The following is a 20,861-nucleotide window of genomic DNA, read 5'->3' as shown; positions in this document are numbered from 1 at the left end:
AATGTGCCCTTTGGAGACGTAAATTATTATATATGCCTGAGTGGGTTTTTTTGTTTGTGTGTATTTTAAAAAGCTAAAGTAGATAGAGAGAGAGATGCTTTCAACTGATGGTATATGGAGGGGATTATAATCAATGTAATGAAACAAGTTATATGAATTGTTGAATGTGACACTGATGATGTGCCCTGTAACTTTCACTCAATCCACAATAAAAACCTTAAATTTAAAAAAAAAGTTAGGCTTATGGACTACCCTACTCAGGTTAACTAAATCGATATAACCTTAAAATACCTTGTTTCCAAATAAGGTTATGTTCACTGGTATCTGGGGTTAGGACTTAAAACATAGTTTTAGAGGACAAATCCAATCCATAAACACTTACCAAACTGAAACTGCATGTTGTCCATAAGGCGAATAGATGCAGGAGCACATCTCTATTTAAAAAACAAAAAAAGTGATGCATGTTTAATTCAGTAGGAAGCTAGGCAGGTAAAGTACAAATACTATCCTTCTATATTTAAGAGATCAAGGGTTTAGTTGCTAAGAATACATATAATAAAAGCATCTTAATTTTTTATATAATTTTAGGAAGACAAATTGAACATCTATAAAATAGTGCGAGAAAAATCTGTAACATATACCAATTTTAGCTCTATACTCAGTACTCTGCCTGGTGGTGTTTTACATGATACATACATAAATACATTCATAAATAAGTTTCCAGAATTCTTATTTATGTGCAACAATATCTGGTTAATGCCTAACAAGCGGAGAAGCCTAAAAGTAATACCAAGCCTCAAAAATAAAAGTAGAAATTTCTAAATTTTGTCAAAAGCCTAAATGCGCAAAGACCAAAAATTAATGTAACAAAAGTTATAAATAAACACAATTCAAATCAAGCATCATCAATCACAATGTATCAGTCATTGTCATGCCAATTTCTCAGGAATTAGCATAAGGACATGTACAAGGTTTGAGAGTTGGTTGGTTGTATACACAGAGTTACTAACGACATACCACATATTTTCTAATCTGACCCTGGGGTCTCAAACTTAAACTGACCATACATAGATAATTCTTGAAAAGAGCTTAATGCCTAAGGTAAAATTAATGTTGCTTCCTAGGCTACGCGTGACATGAAGTGACTAAGAAAAAAGTTCCTTAAAGGTTCAAGGTTCAAAAGGACACCTAAGGATAGATGGACTGAGTTGCTCACCCAAATTGCAGATGCAGAAATCTGGATTCTAGGAGAATTTCTCAGCCTGGTCAGTGCCTGGAGCATTATGACATTTATGAACTAATACTGTGTCATTACATTGTTAGATACGTTTGAAAATGAAGAAGTTGAAGGTGAAAATTTTTGTGGGCCAAAGCATTTTAAAAAATTGCCTGCAATGTGTTCACTGATAACTTTAGAGTACATTTAAAATTATTTTTAGAAAGTATGCAGACAGTGCCTAGAATTTTCTGATCTTTCAAGGTTAACTGTGCAAAAACAGCAAAGAAACTTTCAAGGCTTGAGGTTGTACGTCTAAAACTACCTGTGCTATGTTTAGCTAGGTATACCCTAAGAGCAGCAAAGAAAGAAAAAGAGCAGATATTAATTTTGTGATGCGAAAACAGTACAGTATAAACACCACCAAATTTCCAATTAGCTACAATTGTATAGATTTAGAGTGAGTTCTAAATGTGATTTTTTATGTTTCTATCGAAACAAACATCATTTAAGTTAAATATGTTTTTATACCCTAGTACTACCAAAGCTATATATGGTTCTACAGCCTATTATTTTGACAAATGACACAAATTACAAGATATTTGTCTATAACATGTATATAACCACAATGCTGACACTCACAACAATTAACAAAAATTAATATACATTTCAACTAAGGCATTGTAATATTTTGCTATTATTTGTTAATTAAACAAATATTTAATGCTTATGAAGACACTCACAATAACATTATATCACCCAGCACATGAACAAAATGATTATTTAAATTCTTATTTCGCACACACAGTTAAGAAATCAAATGACATATTGCTTTAGGCAAATCTGCTGTACCAGGTCTCTTTAAAGTGTTCAAGGGCAAATTTGTCAGTATGAGGACTAAGGTGTGCCTGACCCACACTATGTTATTTTCAATCGCCTATTTGCTTATAGTGCAATGGTTACCAATCGGGCTGTGAACCTTAAGGTCAGCAGTTCGAAACTACCAGCCGCCCCATGGGAGAAAGATGAGGCTTTCTGCTCCTGTAAAGATTTACAGCCTCGGAAACCCTGTACAGGGTCGCTATGGGTCGGAACCGACTCGAAGACACTTAACAACAACAACATTTGCTTGTGAAGGTTGGACAATGAATAAGGAAGACCTGAGAAGAATCATTATGTTTGACTTATGGTGTTGGCGAATGATACTGAAAGTACCACGGACTGCGGGAAGAACAAACATACCTATCTTAGATATATAGTCAGAACGCCCCATAGAAGTGAGAACAGCAAGACTTCTCTTATACTCTGGACATGTTGCCAGGAGGGATCAATCCCTGGAGGACACCATGCTTGAAAAACGGGAGGGTCAGAGAAAAAAAGACGAAGACCCGAACAAGATAGATCGACACAGTGGCAGCAACTGCAGACTCAAATATAATAACAACTGTGAGGATGGCGCAGGATCGGCACTGCGTTTTGTTTTGTTGTGCATAGGGTTGTTATGAGTTAGAACTAACTTAGCACCGAACAACATTCTGCTTACTTTCTCAAATTTCATATTAACGGTGAGATTACTTGATCTATATTTTAAAAGTCACTTCCAATTCTACATGAACAGTGTTAAGTGCTTTTATAAGGAGCTCTGGTAGCATAGTGGTTACGAATTGGGCTGCTAATCTCATGGTCAGCAGTTTGAAACTACCAGCTCTTCTGCAGAAGAAAGATGAGGCTTTCTGTTCCACAAAAGATTTACAGCTGTAGAAACCCTGAACAGGGTTGCTATGAGTCAGAATGGCTTTTATATACATAACAATAACCTATCACCTTACATCTATAGGGCCCTAGGGTTTAAAATTTGCTTTCATATGGTGTTTTACAGATAAGGACATAGCATCAGAGAGTTTACAAGGCTTTTCCAAAGTCAGATGCATAGTAATACTAACATAGCACTAAGCTCACCATATCCTAACTGCTAGATATCAGCACTATTTCACAGACTCAAAAAAAAACACTAACATATAAAATACACACATACTCACTGCCTCAAAGTCATATTCGAAAGAAAATCTAAACTATCTTATTTGCTATTCTGTGGTTTTATTAAAACTACAACAGTTATAAAATAAAATTAAAATGTACTGAGAAATTGCACATCTTGGTGCAAAGGTATCTTTGTAGCTTTAACAATTTCTAAAATGTTAAAGACCAATTTTCTTCACATTTACATATCTGATATTTTTTAATAAAATAATAACTTCCAACACAATATAGAATCCCAGTCAAGCTAAGTTGACTTTCTTCAAAAATATATACATGTATATTTATACATCAGTATAAAAAAAACAAAAATCCTTACAACTCAAAATCAGGATAAATGGAGGAAAGACTGAAGTTGTCAAGGATTTCAAGTTATTTGTATCCACAATCAATAGTCATGAAAGCAGCAGTCAGGAAATCAAACAATGGATTACTCTGGACAAATCCGCTGCACAATATCATTTTTTAAAGTATTAAAAGGCAAAGGTGTCCCTTTCAGAACTACGGTGCACCTCACACAAGCCATGGTATTTTCAATCGCCATAAATTCAAGTGAAAGCTGGACGATGAATACAAAAGCTTGAAGAAGAATCAGTGCCTATGAATTAGGATGTTAGCAAATATGCCATGAACTGCTAGAAGAATGAACAAATCTCTCTTGGAAAAGTATAGTCAGACTGCTCCTCAGAAGAAACAATGGCAAGATTTCATTCACATACTTTGGACATGTCATCAAGAAGGACCAGTCCCAGGAAAAGGACATGTTTGCTAAAGTACAGGTTCAGCAAAAAGAAAAAGACGCTCAATGATATGGATTGACGCTGAGTACAACAATGGGCTCAGACAGGACAGTAACTGTGATGAAGGCACAGGACTGGGCAGTGTTCTGTTTTACACAGGGTCAGAATCGCCTTGACAGCATCTCACAGTAACTAAACTAAGTATTTCAAATGGAAATTCATCTCTAAAACAACTAAAACACAACATGCAGTTATATCTTGGTTTGAAAACACAATCCATAAAATATATTTTGGGGACAAGCAGAATAATCTGTTTACAGAATGGATAATAAACAGATGGCATTACTAAACACCACTGAGACAAGGGTCCAGAGGAAAAAAATTAGTCTGCTTAGAAAAAAAGGAAAGAAATTTCAATTTTCCTAAACATGTTAATGGCACTGCATTCATAAAGAACAGTTGATTTTCAGGATAGACACTGGATTATAAGTTCAGTCTGTACTGCAAGGTCTAAGGTTCAAATCCACCAGCTGCTGTTCAGAAACCCTATACAGGGTTGATATGAGTTAGAACCACCAAGACGGTACTTGACAATAACATCAATAACGCTTCAGCATATAGAGATCAAGTGTCATTATGTGTGCAATTTAATTTCGAACGGTCCAGAAAACACATACCTATAAGGGCCACTCAAGAAGTACTGCTACTATAGAGGTCCAGTTTGTTTATTCCAAGAAAAACATGTTTAAATTTGTCTCAGTGAAAACTTCTTCCTAATATGCCCCTGTGGTTATGTCCTTCCAGGAAATCTTTCAAAATTATTACCTTTGAAAAGTCAAAATACAGTTGCCCTCACCTTCTGAGCTGAACAATCTGTCTTGAATTTATCTTTGATGGTGTCCCAACCTTTTAAAAAATGCTTGATCCATCTAAAAATTGTTATTTTGTGTTGAATAGCATTTCTATAAACTTGATACAAAGCCTCAATAATTTAGGAAGCTGTCTACTTGAGTTTTGTTAAAAATTTGATGTCAGCTCTAATGACAACATCATTTCCCCCCCCCGCCCCCATGGCACAAGAAGTATCCCTTTTTTGAATGCACCCTAAAAAGACTAAGATTTGTGTATTACTAAGAGAACTTGTCTGCAGCTATCCACTGATCACAGTTATTGTTGTTAGCTGCCTTTGAACCAGTTTCAAGTCGTAATGACCATTGCACAACAGAAAGAAACACTGCCTATACTTATGGCACCCTTATATTCATTGTTAATGTATGACTCCATTGTTGCAGCCACCATGTGAATCCATCTCATTAGGGGGTCTTTCTCTTTTTTTGATGACCCGCTGCTTTACAAAACATGATGTCCTTTTCTAGGATAACATGTCCAAAGTACGTAAGATGAAGTCTCTCCATCCTTGTGTCTAAGAATTGAGCATTCTGGCTGTGCTTTTTCCAAGACTGATTTGTTTGTTCTTCTGAAATGCTCAGTGTTCTTCACCAATATCATAATTCATAGTCATCAATTCTCCAGTCTTCTTTATTCATTGTCTACGTTTCACATGCATTTAAGTAAACTGAACATACCAGTTAGTAGTTCTCAAAGTGAAGTCTTTGCTCCTAGCACTTTAAAGAGGTCTTGTGCAGCTTAGCTGCCTAATGAACTACATCTTTTGATTTTTTGACTGCTGCTTCTATGAGTATTGATTGTGGAGCTAAGTAAAATGAAATACTTGGCAAATTCAAATCTTTTCTCCATTTGTCATTTTGTTTATGGTCCACTTGTGAGATCTTTGCTTTCTTTACATTGAGTTACAATTCATACTGAAGGCTGCATTCTTTGATATTTATCAAAAAGGGGCATATTAGGAAGAAGTTTTCAGAAAGTTGAAAACTGCATTGGTGAGAAAAAGGCCAAGAAAGTTGTGTCAAGGAAAATTTTTTCCCCACCATCATCACTGGCTTTAGTGGTTGGTACATAAATTTGAATAATAGTGGTATTAACTGGTCTTCCTTGTAGGCGTATGGATATTATCCTATCACAGACAGCGTTGCACTTCAAAATCTTCTAATGTTCTTTTTGATGATGAATGTAATGCCATTCATCTTTTGTTTGTCATTCCCAGCATAGTAAACCATGTGATGGTCAGATTCAAAATGGACAATACCAGTCCATTTCAGCTCACTAATGCCTAGGATACTGATGCTTTATGCATTTCATTTCGTTTTTGACAACTTTCAACTTTCTTAAGATTTATACTTTGTATATTAATTTTCCAATTATTAATGGATGTGTTTCAGCTGTTTTTCTTCATTTTGAGTTGTGTTCCATCAGTAAATGAAGGACCCTAAAACTTTACTCTATTCACATCATCACGGTAAACTAGTCTTTGAAGAGGCTGCTTTTCCCCAGTTGTATTGTGAGTGCCTTCCAACCAGAGGGGATCATTTTCTGACATATTCTGGCATTCTTTATTATGTTTCAATATTCAATATTTTGGTGCTGACAGTATTCCACTGCTATTTATAAGGTTTTCAGTGACTAAATATTCAGAAGTAGTCAGTCTCTCCTTCATCCTAGTCTGTCTTAGTCTGGAAAGCTCAGCTGAAACCTCTCCAGCTCAGGTGAACCTGTTGGTATTTAAAATACCGGCACATAGCTTCCAGAATCAGACAGCATTATGCAAACCAACACAACACGAAAAAGTGGTGGAAAGTTCAGCTATGGTCATAAATAAATTATCATAAATAATCCTTTCAAGTTAAAAAAAAAATTGCACCTAGATTTGTTAACATAATCCCCTTGGCAATTGATAATTTGTCCAATATTGTGTTTCATTCTAAATAAAGCAGTATGTATCTTAGAATTTGAAATAACTAAATGTTACCATTACAATTAATTAGGAGTCCTGTTGAGGCACTGTAGGATAAGTACCGGACTGTTAGCCACAAAGCTGGCAGTTCAATCCTATTAGCCAGTCCTGGGAAACCCTAGACAGGGTCACTAGGATTTAGAATCACCTCCACGGCACTTCACATACAACAACAAAATTAATAAAGAATAAATTCTATAATCAAAATTCTATACTATTCTTAAACAACAACAACATTCAACCTGAGTTTACTATATAAATTGTTAAAATTAGGTTACGGTTCAACTATTTTAGAACTAACGCTGCAGGTAACTAATTTTAATTGTCATTTAAAATAAAAACAAGCACAAATTCTGGACTATTCCCTCTAAATTTACTCCCATGCTGCTTGATCATGCTGGATTGAAAGTATTCCTTAGAGAAGAGAGTGAAAAAAGGTTCTTCAATTAAAATGACCCCTGCTGGTAGGTAATCAGAACTAACCTGAGAGGGAGTATCTTTTCAGTAATCTACATGTTGGAGTCCTGGTTTGGCATTGTGGGTTAATGCGCTGGAATGCAAAATCTGTTGGAACTGCAAGGTTGGCAGTTCAAGCTCATCAGAAACCCTATAGAGGGTCAATATGAATTGGAACTGGCAGCAGTAATCTACATGTTGGCCCACCAGCCACTCCATAGGAGAAAGTAGAAACTTTCTGCTCCTACAAAGATTTACAACTTCAAAATCCTATATAGGGTCACTATGAGTCAGAACTGACTCCATAGCACCTAACAACAACTCAAACAAAAAATGGTTTATTCCCACTAGAATTGATGAAATAACATTTCTTTCTGAGTATAGTAAGTTAGCCCTTACTAGAATCTTTCATATCATTTAACTGATATTCAATATACTTCACACTTAGGAAATAGTCTGATAAAAGTCTAAGAAACTTACTATGGACTAATAAATGAAGTCTTAGTGTAGCGTGGTGGGTTAATGTGCTAGACTGCAGGTCGGTTTGAACTACAAGGTTGGCAGTTCAATTTCACCAGTTGCTCCTTGGAAACCCTATTCAGAGTCACTATGAGTCAAAATGGACTAGTCAGCACTTAACACCAACGATGTTTCTTAGTTTTGTCTGAACAAAGAAGAAATAAATAACTACAACTGTCTTCAAAAGACAAGTATAAGATTGACTAAGATTTCTGATAATTTTATCACCTTAATGATATAACCAGGAATTTACTTAAATATAAAACCTTAAAATAAAGACATCTGATTCGTAGTCTTGTTTATTTAGTAGTATTCTCTGCACTAATTTAAAAGGGAACAGATTTCTCAATGAGACAACATTTTACTTTAAAATTTCCTACAAGAAACACACACCAAAAGAATTTGCAAAGGTTGCTTTTTATGGGATTAAATCATATTTCTTACTTGTCATAGAGAAAAATCAGAATTTCCGCTTGAGATGAGATCATTATTAGAGAAGGTGTTCGTTAATTTGCTAGTTACTGACACAATAAAGTCAATGTTGATATCCATTTCTAATCCATGTCTCAAGGATTCTACTATTCTATTTTATAAGGAAATCAACTATAAAAGTATAAGCACTGAATGGTTTTCTGTATTTCTGGCACTTAAGGAATAAATCAACTTTGAATTGAAAAGGTTTGATTCTTCAATGGATAAATCAACATTCTATGTAGACTTCAAAGCAATGCCCAAATCCCTGAATTTGATGGCGAGGATGTGGAATAAGGGTTATTACTGCTGATGTCTGATAGATCTTGGCTAAAAGCAGAGAATACCAGAAAGATGTTTCTGTACTATACTGATTATGCAAAAGCTTTGGACATTTTGGAAAATCAATATCCCAGAACACTTAATTGTGTTCGTGAGGAACCTGTACATAGACCAAGACGCAGTTGTTCAAACAGAACAAGGGGACACTAACATGGTTTAAGACAATTTAAACAACCTTGTGGTATGTATCAAGGTTGTATTCTTTTACAATACTTATTCAATCTGTATGTTGAGCAAACAATCTGAGACACTGTATAATATGATAAGAATATGGCTTCAGGACTGGAGGAAAACTCTAACAATCTGCACTATGCTGATGATGCAACCTTCTTTGCTAAAAGAGAAGAGGAAATAAATACTGATGAAGATCAAAGACCACAGCCTTTGGTACAGGATGCACTTCAATGTAAAGAAAACAATAATCCTCACCACTGGACCAATAAACAACAACCAAATAAATGGAGAAAAGATTGAAGTTGTCAGAGAGTTTATTTTGCTCATATCAATTATCAACACATATGGAAGCAGCAGTCAAGAAATCAAATGACTTGCTGAATTAGGCAAATCTGCTGCACAAGACTTCTTTAAAGTGTTCAAGAGCAAAGATGTTAACTTAAGGACTAAGATGTGCCTGACCCAAGCCGTGGTATTTTCAATAGCATCATATGCATGGGAAACTTGGACAATGAATATAAAGACCATAGAAGAATTGATGTATTTGAATTACAGTATTGGAGAAGAATATTAAAGATATCATGGACTACCAGTAAAACAAACATATCTGTGTTGGAGGAAATATAGTCATAATACTCTTTAGAAGTCAAGATGACCAAATTTTCTCTCTCATATTTCAGATATATTATCAGGAAGGACCAGTCCCTAGAGAAGGATATCATGCTTGGTACAGTGGAGGGTCAGTGAAAAAGATGAAGTCCTCTCCAATGAGATGGATTGGCATAGTGGCAGGAATAAAGGGCTCAAACTTAACGATCGTGAGGATGGCACAGTACTGGGCAGTGTTTCGTTCTGTTGTGCATACGGTTTCTGAATTGGAACCAACTCAACAGCAGCTAACAATAACAAAGAGTAAACTGAACATACTCTACTAATCACATATTGTGTATCAGAAGCAATTGCTTCAATTATCAAACCTTTTCTGCAAGGGTTTAGCAATACAAAATGGTTTAGTTATACAAAAATTTAAACAAGAGAATTTATCAGGATATGCAATATCTTTAGTGATTACTAGGGGGGAGGCATCACATCTATTTAACTTGCATAATATCCACTGCACTATGATGACTATGGAATCTTGGTGTGGTGCTGTAGGATAAGCACTGGATTGCTAACTGCAATTTCAGTGGTTCAAACCCACCAGCTGCTCCTTGGAAACCCTGTACAAGGTTGCTATGAGATGGAATCAAATCACCAGCATTTAACAAAAGCAACAACATACTGACTATAAAGAAAGAGCACAGTACTCCACATAAAAGGCATACAATAAAATTAATGAAAAGTTAAAAAAAAGTTATGCAAATGCTAAGTTAAGAATATTGTTAAATGTGAATTTCTAGATATTAAATCTTAAAATTACAGAGATATTATTCCTCTAACTAGTAAGTTGCATTGATACTACAGATAAAATTATATTTAAGACTATTACTATTATTGGTTGCTCATATTACAAATGACCATGCAAACGACTATATATACTAAACCAAAACTTTATCTTTTTTTTTCAAGAGAATTCTCTCTTGGTTTTAAAGAATAAGATAATATATACAATATACTGGCTATTTCCCTCCAATTATAGAAAACAAACCCACAGCCATCAAGTCACTTCTGACTCAGAGCAATCCTATAGGATATAATTGAACTGCCCCTCTGCTTTTCCAATACTGTAAATCTTTACAAGAGCAAACAGTCTCATCTATATCCTAAGGAACAGCTGATGGGCTCAAATTGCTTACCTTGCAGTTAGTAACCCAACGCATAACCCACCACACCACCAAGACTCCCTCCAAATATAGAAAAATAAATTATATCAAACAGTAACCTAATGATTTTATATTATTCAGTTTAGGAAAAGGTAAAATGTAGCTCCTGGTAGAGAAAATGTCTTAGAAAACTGTGTTCAAGCCTCATACATTTTGCCAGTAAAGAAACCAACAAACTAAACATTTGGCTAGGATTATTCTCTCTGCTGAAGAAAAAGAATATGACACCCACACAAAATGATTTAAAACAATTCTGTTTTCTATATATTCCCAAGAACTTCTGATGAATATAACGAAGTTTAAATTGAAACCAGACCAACTGAGAATTGAAATAGAACATTTCAAGACATTGGGCATGATCTTTTTTTTTTTTTTTTTTACAAATCATGACCTAACTCATTTTTTAAAAAATCATCTCAGTGTAAACTTGTCTAAAATTAAAGTGGTAATAGGTAGACAGGTCTACTTCCTGTCAAAATGTAGTGAGAGAAAAAGATGCCTTTAACCTATGATTCTAAAACCTGGTTCTATATACTGAAAAAGACATTTTTCAGAAGAATGAGTCCAAATCCATCCATCCATGTCAAACATGTGGTCAGTTTTTTTCTTTCACTGAAACAAATGGCCCTCAATACCATGAGGCAAAAATACTGCCTAAGTATTTACTGGGGGATGTGGGGTGGGGGGGGGGGGGGGGACACACAAACTTTAAAATTATTTTTGAGTTTTACATTCCGTTTTCCCCTTAAACCTTGTTGTAAAGGCATCAACATCACTATACAATAAAATCGAAAATTCTACCTGACACTGATACTCTGATGACAAAAACACCATTTCCCCCCTCTTGACAGGCTACAGTAGGCAATCTATTTTCTAAGAAAGGAAAGTCTTAAAAATCACTTACCCATCTACTGAATAAAGTTGGAAATTGTACTGGACTGCCACTTATGAGATATAATGACATTAATCTTCCACTAATCTTCCTTTCTAGCTCCTCATAAGGCAGTGAAGTATTGAAAGAGGACAATTCCACAAATGGACAAGGATCAGATGAGAGAACTTAGTAGAATCTTCTGCTGCCTGTATAAGGCTGCTTAATTTATTTCCTTCAGTAAGAACAGTGATGAAAATATACACAACAATACATGAACAATCATGTATGCTCCTTTCCAAAAGATACTCATCCAAAATACGGTTTCCAATTTCAAAAGCAACTTGAGTCTGAAAATATTGCAAAAATGGAAGTGCTATGAAATGACAGTGAAGAATTACACGCAGCAAACTCATTATTCAATCAAGAATTTGGCACAATCATAAACCATGTACCATCTACTTTAATGGATCTTAATTCTTCTGCTATCAGCTTAAATTCCAAATCCCAAATTGAACAATGACTAGTGCCAAAACCTGGTAATTTTCTCAATTTTTCTGACTGAGAATGCTGTTACGAAGCAGGACAGCAAAAACTGTACCATTTGAAATTTGTACATTCTGAAAACTAACATGCAAATGTCTCTAAACCATAATACCAATATTTATCCATTTCAAAGAGGAGTAAGCATTAATGTCTTTCTACATGTGCATTTTAATAAAAATTAAAGATGCAGGTTGATAGAACAGTATAGTATCTCCAAATTCCAGTAACTATTCTTAGCTATCGTTGCATTTAATGAGAGCAATGCTTTAAAATATTATCTATTGAGATTTTTAAATCAGCTTCACATAAGACAAGCTTTTAGTCCATAGTACTTAAGTCTCTAAAAACTGTCTATTACTACTAAATACACCAAATGAAATGATTAGAATGATAGATTAAAATAGGGCTTTCTTTTTTAATTGTTTTAACAATGGGGTGGCAGTTTCATTTATTCTATGGGAATAAAATAAACACACATCTCCAATGTGGTTTGAAGAGTGATTTCAGATTATGATTGTTAAATGAATATACAAAGACTTTTTAAAAATTAATAATTCCTAGAAAGTATTCAATGTCACTAAACTGTACATGTAGAGACTGCTAAATCTGTTTATGTTTTGCTGTTTATGTATTAACAACTAATTAAATAAAATTTAAGAAAAAGTTAAAAAGAAAGGTAATTTTTCCTGAATCATGCAAAGAAATACAGGGAAATCCCCTGTATTGTAACAGCGCAGGGAGCACTTTGTTACTTCCTACTGGAACAATCAAACTGTAACAACAAAAACAACAAAATGCATCAGACTGAACCAATTATTTATGCTTAAAATACATTATTTTTCATTTTAATAAAATTATAAACTTGAAATTGTGATACAGTATTTGCACATCATTTATCACTAAATAAACCTAAGATAAACACGGGAGTATTTGAGTTACGGTGTTGGAGGAGAATCTTGAAAGAGCCATGGGCTGCCAAAAGAACCAACAGATCTGTTTTGGAAGAAGCGCAGCCAGAGTGCTCCTTAGAGGCCAAGATGGCTAAACTTCGCCTCTCATACTTAGGACATATTGTCAGGAGGGACCAGTCGCTGGAGAAGGATACCGTGTTTGGTAAGGTGGAGGGTCAGAGAAAAAGAGGAAGCCCCCTGAGATGGATTGGCCAAGTGGCAGTATCGATGGACTCAAGAGTAGCAACAGTAGTGAGGTTGGCCTAGGATTGGGCACTGTTTCGTTCTACTATGCATAAGGTCGCTATGGGTCAGTGCCGACTCAATGGCACCTGACATCAACAACATTTGCAATACAGAAAAGCAGACAGAAAACTATAAAATGCAAGGATAAGTTCAAAAGTATTGCTACTAGGTTTCCAGTTCATACATGTACAGGTTTATTCTAAGCTGGATGTTTTAAAGCATTTCTCTTCATTGAGTGGACAGCTGCAGAGAAGTTCTCTTAGTAATACACTTGTCTTAGTTTCACACGGTGCCTTCAGAAAAGGAATTTCAATCAAAACAATGGTTTCTGAGGAGATCTGCTGGACCACTTAAATTCAAATCAGAGAGGTCCATTCAGAAGGTTATGATGATTGCCTTGGGAAACCCCAAAGGGGTAACTTGATAAATTTTCTCAAAGGGCGAAGGATGATCACAGAGGTTTATTATTATTAGAAAGAAACTTTAAGAAAACTGAAACGTGCACTGGTGAGAAAGCCAGGAAAGAAGCACTGAGGAATTCTTTTCCATCACAATAATGCACGTACTTAATTCTTCAGAGGAAGCAAGGTTTGTACTACGAGAATTTTGTTGGGAAACATCTCAGCCACCGTACAGCCCTGATCTTGCCCCTTCAGATTTCTGTTCGCAAAACCGAAAGAATTTAGAACACAAGTTGAGTCCTTGAGAATGCCAAAACTGCCATTTTGATACCACATAAATCGAAGAGCATGGAATTCTTCAGGGAAAGGTTATAGAGATGAAACCAACACCTTCAGAAGTTCACAAAGCTAGATGAAGGATATGCATTTTATTATTTTTGTTTAATAAAGGTTTCTGTGATTTTGCAGTCATACTTTTTTTACTACACCAGAAAGATGTTTACTTGTGCTCTACTGAGTATGTAAAGGCTTTCAACTAGGTGGATCATGACAAAATATGAATAATATTGCAAAGAATGAGTATTCCAGAACACCCAATTGTGCTCATGAGGAACCTGTACACAGACCAAGAGGCAATCATTAGAACAGAACAGGTGCCAAAAAATGGTTTAAAATCAAGTAAGGGTTGTGCCAAGGTTGTATCTTCACCACACTAATTCAACTTGTATCTGAGAAGCTGGATTATAAGAACGTGGCATCAGGATTGAAGGAAGACTCATTAACTACCTGCAATATGCTGATGATACAACCTTGCTTGCTAGATGTGAAGAGCACGTAAAAACTTACAGATGAAGCTCAAAGACTAAAGCTTTCAGTATGGATTGCACCTTAATGTAAAGAAAATAAAAATCCTCACAACTACACCAATAAATAACATCATGATAAATGGAGAAACGATTGAAGCTGTTAAAGGCTTTATTTTGCTTGGAACTACAGTCAACACTCATGAAAGCATCAGTCAAAAAAAATAAAAAATCAACGTATTGCATTAAGTAAATCTGCTGCAAAAGACCTCTTTAAAGTGTTAATGAGCAAAGATGTCAGTTTGAGGACTAGAGTGCACCAGCACCTGGCCCAAACCATGGTATTTTCCATCACCTCACATGCATGTGAAAGTTGGACAATGAATAATAAGGAAGGCCATAAAAGAATAAATGCATTTGAATTATGGTATTGAAGAAGAATATTAAAAGCACTGTGGACTGCCAGAAGAACAAAATTCAATAAAAAATAACAAAGATTTAAAATTAACAAGAAAATGTTACCTAGATGTAAAAATTTGTTGTTGTTGTTTTTTTAAGTTGGTGAGCTAGCCATTTTCTAAAGAGTAAATCAGAGGCAAACCCATAAGGCTTTGCAGATAGTTCTTTACTTCTTGATGCTGTAACACATTAAATATGAAGATACTTTCCATGGCCTTTAAGTGATGGAAAGCTTTAGTATCAGAAGACACCTGAACTTCACTTGCTCAGTGCTCAGGCCTTGTTTTAGCATAATGAATGCTATTTAATCTTAAAACTTTACTTCAAAATCTTGCTTCTAAACATTATTGCAAATTCATCATTTTAACAAACATGGCATAATACTACTCTACTTCCTGGGGTTCTGATGTACCACTGTAGGATAAGCACTGGACTGCTAACAACAAGGTCAGTAGTTCAAACTCACAAGCTACTCCTCAGAAACCCTTAACAGGGTCACTATGAGTCTGAACTGACTCAATGGTACTTAACAACAACTCTACTTCCCTAATCATGACATGATATCCACAAAGTTAAACTGAATCAAAACCTCTTAGGTAAGTATTTCAAGTGTTACCATTCACTTCTGCTTTAACTGTACCAATGCAACAAGTCTACCGAGAATGTTCATTCCAGAGCTAGTCTGCTTTTTAATTCCTTCTCCCTCTGAAGTAGAAGCAATCAAGAATAAAGAGATCTATACCATGTCTAGAGACCTGGTATGGTGATACAGGATAAGTACTAGACAACAAGATCAGTTTGAACCAAAGGACTGGTGGTTCAAATTCAGCAGCTGCTTCTCAGAAACCCTATACAGGGTTGTTATGAGTTGGAACCAACTCCATGGCACTTAACAACAACAATATACCATGTCTAGCTGGGGGAAGTAATCTTATTGATTATGTAACTGAAAATACTAGAAAATTATGAACGCTTACCCTTGTCAACTTTTTAGGTGATCAAGTAGTTGCACTTCCTGAAAGCGGAAAGCTGACAGATAGAATCATTGTCTCAGAAAGTTATTTAAGGAAAACTCCAAGTGTATGGATAACACTGGACATATCTCTGACAAAAGTATTTAGAGGTGAATTTGAAACTACACCACTTTCCAATTGGGTAAGCTAAAATTCAAAAAGCAGGAGATGAGGATCAGCCTCTTTATATCAGAAATAAACAAAGAATAACAATCAAAATGATTGCGTTTTTCATAGAAGATTTATACTTATTGTTGTTAAGTGCTGTCAAGTTGGTTCTGACCCATAGTGACCTTGTATAGGGTCTCCAAGGAGCAGCTAGTGAGCTTGAACCATTTACCTTGTGGTTCAAACCAATTGAAATGGCATCTAACCCACAGCATCACACCAAGACTCCTTATACTTATTAGTAACACATAATAAGTATTGGTGTGACACAATGGTTTAATGAACTAGACTGCAAAATCAGTCTGAATCACAAGGTTGGTGGTTCAAGCTCACCAGCTGGCTCCACGGAAACCCTACACAGGGTCACTATGGGTTGGAACTGACTCAACGGCACTTAACTACAACCACAGTATCACATAAGACTGTTTAATCTCAAATCTCAACTACATTGCATTTTTGATTCTGTACTCTGGTGCATATAGTTCAAGACTCAGCAATGTCCTTTTGTTTTCCCTCATCTCCCCCTACCTCAATGAGGGCAATGATCAACAGGATGTTTCTAAGAGAAGAATGGTGTTTTAAGGGATGTATTCAAGAAGGAGCACTCTGACTATATAGTGAGGATCATGGAACTTGGCTAGTGAGAGAGTAATTAGAAAACCAGTAGGGTAATTCAAGTAAAAAATTATGGGCATTATCAATAAAGATGGAAAGGACATTTTGTAGTGGAGGGGGTAGAGCAAGAAGAGCTTCCAGATACACTCCATAGACTTAGCGGAGGTAATGAGGACAATATGATGGTGGTGGTGAAGAAGAATGATAATAAAAACTTAAGAGGCAAGAAAGAGTATACTCTCATTTTACAAATAAGGAATATAGGCAGGGCACGGAAGGCAAATAACTTGCAAAGAACAGCTAGTAAGTAGTGGACTTTAGATTTCAATTCAATATAGATATTGTCCAAGTGAATATAAGCAATGAAGAAAAAAAATATAAGGAATCTAAAATGACTGAGTAGATGAGACAGTCAGCTAAAATTTTATTGTGGCCTTCAACCCTGTTGTTGCTGTTAAGTGCCGTGGATTTGGTACCAACTCAGAGCAACCCTGTATTGGGTTTCCAAGGATTGGCTGGGAGGTTTCACCCGCCGACTTTGTGGTTAAAACAGCCCAGTGCTTACCCTACAGGGCCACACCAGGACTCTGTCCTTCTACATTAAATGCATATTAATGTTACTCAGCCTGGAAACAGCCAGTAATAAAATGCAATGTATTTGTCCTCATCTTATTCAAGTTTCTGGACTTCCAGATTGAATGAAAAGTGTTTGTATTTGCCAATTTTTTTGTTCAAATTTAAGATGAAAGATGACTCTAGCAAATTCTTTACATACCTATAATCTTAACCTAAGATTTCTTTGATTTCTAGTATTATAATCTAAAGACACTAGCCAAATGTTGTGTCTGAGATGAAATTGTCAGCATGTCTGACTTGCTGAAAATCTTTCATTTAAAAATCTCCTTTTACCTCACATTATGTTTCTCACCTCAATCCATTACATGCCTATTAAGTCATTTGACAAATGTTTACTGAGAGCTAACCTGGTGTGGTGTTGTAGGATAAGCACTGGACGTCTAACCATAAGATTGAGGAGTTCAAACACACCAGGCTTCTCCTCAGAAACCTATACAGGACTACTATGAGTAAGCACCAATTCAGTGGCATTTAACATCAACAACAACCATGTAAAAGGCACATGGTAACTGTAAGATAAGCACTGAACTGTGACTCACAGTATCAGTGGTTTAAACCCACCAGTGGTGCCATGGAAGAAAGATGATACTTTCTGCTCCTGCTAAGATTTACAAACAGCCTCAGAAACCCTGTAACAGAGTCACTATAAGTCTGAACCAACTCTACAGCACTTAACAACAACCACCACCATGTAAAAGGCATTGATACAGGAACAAGTTCCTGAGCGCTATAAACAATACAACAAGGTAAGAAGTATACAGATTTACAAAGTATGGTTTACAAGAGAAGAATGAAAAATCAACTGAGAAAATTGAGGACAGACTGTAGGTGTGAATTAAAACCTGGTTTTGAAAACATGCAAGGAGAAAGAGTGGAAATGATTAATTCAACGACAACAAATGTGCAGAGATTACAGGATAATCACATGGACAGGCCCATTAGTCCATTAGAAATACCAAGATGGAGCTCAGGAAAAGAAGGCAGCGTTTAGAATCACAAGCAAGAGATGGAAAATGAAGCCTAGGAATAGAAGAGAGTAATAACTCTTAGGGAAGATTAAACAAACAATGAGAGACTTAATTTCATTCCACTTGAGAGTCAAAACACATTAAATATGCACTTTATTCAAAGCAAATAGCCACAAACTTTAGAAATAAAAATCAAAATGCAAATAATTTATGAGCAAACAGAGTATGCTGCCATCTAGTTCTCTTCCACCAGGCAGCTATTTACATGAATAGAAATGTGGCTAAAATGTAAACTATTAAATGTGTTTTAACAAAGTAGTTGTATGAGGAGGCTTCAAAAATTTGTGGATAAAAAGAACCAAGAGATAACGAATTTTTCCATGCATTTTTTGAAGTCCCCTCAGTTGTTTACAACTACCCTTAAATAAATAAAAAAATCATACCAACCTACAAAATGAAAAAAATGTTAAAATACATCAAAACATTCACAGTGTACTGCTTCCAGCCACTAAGGGTCTAGACTTATCCTACTGCCAATTAACAAGTTAAAAATGGACAACACATAACAAACATTTTTTCCCCCCCAGATATCAGACAACACAAGAAGGTAACTTAAAAATGTTTAGGCAAAAGGTAAGCTAATTTGCTAGCAAATCTGTACAATTAGAAATATTCAAAGAAGTTTTTCAGGCAAGAAAAAAAGTGATACCAGATAAAACTTGGATTCACATAAGAAATACAGAACAATGGAAATGATAAAATATGTAGGTACATATAAAATACTTTTCTCATTTTAAATTCATTAAAATATTAACATTAGTTGTTTTGAGATCATCAGAAAATGAAACTCGTTACCACTTTCTATTTTCAATATCTTACAGTGAACACAGGCTACTTGTTAGATAGCCTTCCTTTGCGCCTTGCCAGATCCTCCATTAACCTTGCTCTGGATGGATGAGGAAGATGGCCTGCCTGGGTCATATCAAGAATCTAGTTAGGTATGGCTGATGGGAAGAACTCTAGGGGGCTGGGAAAAGCAAGAAAGGGACTAGAGTATATTCCCTTGATTTCCCCACTGAAAAAAATGTTGAAATAAAAATTTCTTCACAAACCATTATAGTTCAAGCCATGACCCAAACACCTAAAGAAGTACATTTACTTTCCATACTTAAACACAGAACTAAACAAAGAAAAAAATTACTTGGTACTATATAGTCTTTTAAAATATCTTGATAAAATATCCTTTATTTTAAGAAGGAAGGAGAAAATGAGAATCGTTTTATAGCTAAATGTATTATACTACACAGTATCATTTCACCTATACCTCAATGATATAAAACAAAGCAGGGCTGAATGGCAGCACATTTTAAGAAGTGATAAAAGTTTGATTTTATTTCTAAATTTTAGAGTCACTGATATTCATTCATTTTTAAAAATTTTTAATAAGTGTCCTACTTAAGAAAAATTACATACTATATCAATTAATCACAAAATATCTAAAAATAACTTAAGAAACTATAACATTCAATAAAAACAGTCATCTGAAACTCTCAATCCAAGTTCATATATCTTACCTTGGCTTAAAACTGTACCAGACAACCACACTAGGTGCCATCACCAAGAAAATAAATGTGATAGCAATTACTGAAAGAAATACCAACTGCACTTAAAGGGATGATTTTCTAACATTATCTCTGTATACAGAACTGAAGAAAAGAATACAGACATAAACAACTAAACATGAAGATTATTTGTGACATATCACAATCAATTATGCAGAATTTAAAAACCATAAAAACATATGTTTGTTTTTGTCTTTTACCTGTTTTGCAATTTCTCTTAAACAAGCTACTCCTTGTTCAAAAGTAGGGAAGGCTACTGAGCCATACTTTTGGTATTCAGGGACTGGTCTGATTTTTATCGTAGCTTCTGTTACCACACCAAGAGTTCCTGAAAAAGAAGGAGGAGTTCCAATACTTCACATACCAGTTTTCTCAATCATACGTACAACAATTCTGTTTAGGAAATAAACGTTACTTAAATCTTTTCAGAAACAACTAAATTCTAGAGTTCCACCCCCCCCAAATTTTTTTAAATGTATTTTTCTTACAGAAAAATATTTTAAAACATTTTTAAGGTAATCATCCATCACGAAAGTTACTTTGAAATGTTATTTAAACGATTAAGAATTATTAAAAAACAAGAAGATTAGAAAAAAACAGGTTTCTATATCTCATATGTATTCAGACAAAAGTATATTTTGCTATTTTATAACTATTTTTAACCTTGAAAATAATGTAATGGGATAAAAAGAACCTAGTCTTCTATGAGGATTTAAAATTTCCTAAGAGAGTAGAGGGAATATTACCATGTCTTTTTGCCTAAGAATTTATACAAAAGAAAAGAAGATAAAGACAATTCTGAGCTTCCCTTGTGAGAAAGAGAAAAATACACAATCCAAAGAGATATCCTTGTTGTTGTTAAGTGTCATTGACTTGCTTCCAACTCACAGGGCCCTGAATAGGATTTCCAAGG

The 20,861-nt window shown here is 35.1% G+C and overlaps 1 protein-coding gene across 2 annotated transcripts in view; it reads right to left on the bottom strand.

The window, feature by feature from the left end:
* AGPS (alkylglycerone phosphate synthase) overlaps nt 1-20,861 on the bottom strand; it is a 184,428-nt gene that overhangs the window by 76,770 nt on the left and 86,797 nt on the right. For both annotated transcript variants that reach the window (XM_006866676.1, XM_006866677.1), the window contains exons 11-12: nt 20,149-20,276; nt 383-434 (exon numbers count right to left, since the gene is read on the bottom strand). In XM_006866676.1, coding sequence (XP_006866738.1) covers nt 383-434; nt 20,149-20,276 — 180 coding nt within the window. The remainder of the gene's footprint in view (nt 1-382; nt 435-20,148; nt 20,277-20,861) is intronic.

This window comes from Chrysochloris asiatica, unplaced genomic scaffold (genome assembly GCF_000296735.1).
Source record: "Chrysochloris asiatica unplaced genomic scaffold, ChrAsi1.0 scaffold00094, whole genome shotgun sequence".
In the NCBI taxonomy this organism is placed as follows: Eukaryota; Metazoa; Chordata; class Mammalia; order Afrosoricida; family Chrysochloridae; genus Chrysochloris; species Chrysochloris asiatica.
Note: the sequence above shows the minus strand (reverse complement) of the source record. Positions and strands in the feature narration are given on the sequence as shown.